At 59.1% G+C, this 2985-nt stretch overlaps 2 protein-coding genes across 2 annotated transcripts; one reads left to right on the forward strand and one right to left on the reverse strand.

Moving 5' to 3' along the window:
* Positions 1-205: 205 nt before the first annotated feature.
* On the reverse strand, positions 206-1913 carry LOC121866558 (collagen alpha-1(X) chain-like). The gene is made up of 3 exons (XM_042366324.1): positions 1712-1913; positions 925-1117; positions 206-806 (listed from the first exon to the last, which is right to left on the reverse strand). The coding sequence occupies exons 1-3, from the start codon at positions 1911-1913 to the stop codon at positions 206-208; spliced, it is 996 nt and encodes a 331-aa protein (XP_042222258.1).
* Positions 1912-2283, forward strand: LOC121866559 (proline-rich proteoglycan 2-like). The gene has a single exon (XM_042366325.1). It carries the CDS (start codon positions 1912-1914, stop codon positions 2281-2283), a length of 372 nt encoding a protein of 123 aa, XP_042222259.1.
* The last annotated feature ends 702 nt before the right edge of the window (positions 2284-2985 follow it).

The following is a 2985-nucleotide window of genomic DNA, read 5'->3' on the forward strand; positions in this document are numbered from 1 at the left end:
TTTCAGTACTATCGCATCCTGAACAATGAAAAGGAGAATAAATATCCAACAGCAAAACATAAGTTGGGGTGTTGTGCTGACTGATTGCTCTGTTCTCCTATTGGCTGTAATTTGATGACGTTACATCTTCACCAATCACAGTTAAGCAAGAGATTACTGGACGAATGCAATATGTACAACACCACTATCCATTGTTTTGGGCGCCCTAAAGAGACCCGTGGGGAACCACCGCCTCTGGAAGGGTCCCTGAAGGCGCCACTGGTGCTGGCACGGTTCTTGGAGCACCATCATCCCTTTGAATGCACCTGGGGTGCGCTATCCCTGGGAACACCCCTGAAGGCGCCCCTGTCCCTGGCATTGCCACTGGGAGTGCTAGCGCATCTGAGACGGACCCTGGGAGCGACGCTGTCCCTGGAAGGGCCCCTGGAAGCACCGCTGCCCTGGAAGGTCCCCTGGGTGCGCTAACACCCCTGGCTGGTCCCTTAGAGGTGATGCCCTCCATGGTAGGGCCCCTGGGGGGCGCTGTTTTCCGTGGGAGAGCCCCTGGGGTCGCCAGTGCCCTGGAGGGCCCAAGGAGGCGCCGCCGTTCAAAGAAGGGCCCCTGGGATCGCTGTCGTCTCTGGGAGGGCCCCTGGGAGCACTGTTGTTCCTGGCATGGCCCCTGGGCGTGCCACCGTTCCTGGGAGGCCCCTGGGAGCGCCATCGCCCCTGCAAGGGTCCCTGTGACCACCTCCGCCCCTGGCACGGCCCCTGGGAGCGCCACCGTCCCTGGGAGGGCCTGGGAGGGCGACTCTTGGCGAGAATCCCTGGGGGAGCCATTTCACTGGCAGGGCCCATGGGGACAGCATCGCCCCTGAGAGGGTTCCTGGGAGCGCCCCTGTCTCTGGGAGAGCCCCTTGGGTGCCAGCGCCCCTAGCAGGGCACCTGGGTTGGCAACCTTCCCTGGGAGTGCCCTGGTCGCTGTCGTCCCTGGGAGGGCCGCTGGGGAGCGCCACTGCCCCTGAGAGAGCCCCGGGGGACGTCGCCGTCTGTGGAGGGCTCATGTAAACGCCGTTGTATCTGGGAAAGCCCTGGGGCTCCGCCGTCCATGGGAGGGCCCTTGTGAGCGCCACTGTATCTGGGAAAGCCCATTGGGGTAGTTGTTTTTGCACTATTTCGAATTTTGGGAGATATGACGTTAAATAAATACACCGCCCATCGCATTACTAGTATTATCGCTTCCTGAACAATGAAAAGGAGAATAAATATCCAAGAGTTGGGGTGGGATTTTAGATTGTTTGTTCTCCTATGGTAATTTTATGACGTTACATCTTACTCCACCAATCAGTAGTTAAATAGGATTACTGGATTAATGCAATATGTACGACACAACTATCAAGTGTTTTGGGGCGCCGCCGCACTTGGTAAGGCCCCTGGGGGCTCCGTAGCCCCTAGCAGGGATCCTACTGCCCTGAAGGCACCTGCCCCTAGGAGGGGCCTGTAGGCGCTGCCGCCCCGGGAGGGTCCCTGGGGCATCATCGGCCCTGGGAAAACTCCTGGAAGTGCTGTTGCCCTGAAAGGTCCCTGGGGACCCACTGGTTGGACTGTCCAGGGGAGGGCTCAGGCTGTCGCCCCTGGGAGAACCCTAGGATATGCCGCCGCCCTCAGGAAGGCCTTGGGGCGCCGAAGCTCCTAAGGCCTTGAGACTAACTGCCTGGGAGCGCCGACGCACCTGGGAGGCCAGGGAAGCGCGGCTGACGCCCCAGGAGGGGACCCGGGAGGTGCCGCCGCCCTTGGGAGGGCGTCATAAGGGCGCACCGCCCTTGGGAGGGCCCCTTAGGAGTGCTGCCGCCCTGAAGGGCCCCTAAGGGTCCTGCCGCATCTGGGAAGGACCCCAAGGTGCGCTGCCGCCCTTGGAGGGCCCCTGGAGGCATGATTGCCCTGGAGTGCCACCGTCTCTGGAGAGCTTGCGCAACCCCTGACAGGACCCCTGCTGTTCACCCTAAAGAGGGCCCCTGGGGCGCCGCCTCTCCTGTGAGGTCCCCTAGGGCGCCACTGCCTCTGGGAGGACCCCTGGCAGCGCCGCCACCATTAGGAGGGCCCCTGTGGGCGCCACTGCCCCTGGAGGCCCCCAGGGGTACTGCCACCCCTGGAGGTCCTTTGGGGGCGCCGCCACCCTTGGGAGTGCCCCTAGGGGTGCCGCCGCTTCTGGGAGGGCCTTGGGGCGCCTTTGCCCCTGGGAGTACCCTTGCGGCGCCACCGCCTCTTGGTCGTGGTGCCTTATATATGACATACGTCCAGTAATCCCTTACTTAACTGTGATTGGCGGAGTAAGATGTAAGCTCATCAAATTACAGCCAATAGGAGAACAGAGCAATCAGCCAGCACAACACCCCAACTTATGTTTTCCTGTAGATATTATTCCCTGTTACATTGTTCAGGATATGCAATGATACTGGAAATGCGATGGGCGGCGTTTTTAAATAACATCGCATCTGCCAGAGTTCTAAATAGCGCAAATTTTTCCCCAGGGGCGCTACAGTGCTGGCGCCCCACGGTCCCTAAAAGGGCGGCACACCCCATGATCCTTCCAAGCCGGCGGCCCCCAGGGTACTTACCAGGGCAGTGCACCAGGCCCTCCCAGGGCGGCCCAACTAGGGGCCTTAAAAGCAAGGCCCCCAGAAAGTATGTAATTTTATGAAAGGAAATGGGAGTCATAAAAAAAACCTATTTTTATTATTAAAATTATATACCTATCAGTCAAAAGAGCATTTCTAACTCAAGTGACATTTGTCATAGAGGGGGGACAAGAGAGTGTTAGAGGGGTGGTGGTGTGTTAGAGGGGTGGAGGTTAGAGGGTGTGTGGTGTGTTAGAGGGGTGTGTGGTGTGTGTTTGAGGGGTGGTGTTAGAGGGGTGTATGTTAGAGGGGAGGTGTGATGTGTTAGAGGGGTGTGTGGAGTGTTAGAAGGGTGTAGGGGTTAGAGGGGTGGTGTTAGAGGAGGTGT

Source organism: Homarus americanus, unplaced genomic scaffold (assembly GCF_018991925.1).
Source record: "Homarus americanus isolate GMGI-L3 unplaced genomic scaffold, GMGI_Hamer_2.0 scaffold16430, whole genome shotgun sequence".
Lineage (NCBI taxonomy): Eukaryota > Metazoa > Arthropoda > Malacostraca > Decapoda > Nephropidae > Homarus > Homarus americanus.

What these genes read in the sequence shown, in the direction of transcription:
- LOC121866559 (XM_042366325.1), top strand. Translation starts at nt 1,912, where the DNA reads ATGATTGCCCTGGAGTGCCACCGTCTCTGGAGAGCTTGCGCAACCCCT.
- LOC121866558 (XM_042366324.1), bottom strand. Translation starts at nt 1,913, where the DNA reads ATGCCTCCAGGGGCCCTCCAAGGGCGGCAGCGCACCTTGGGGTCCTTC. An exon ending in GCGCTTCCCTGGCCTCCCAG is followed by an intron (nt 1,118 to 1,711) that starts GTGCGTCGGCGC and finishes GGGCTTTCCCAG; the next exon opens with ATACAGTGGCGCTCACAAGG. An exon ending in AGGGAAGGTTGCCAACCCAG is followed by an intron (nt 807 to 924) that starts GTGCCCTGCTAG and finishes TGGCTCCCCCAG; the next exon opens with GGATTCTCGCCAAGAGTCGC.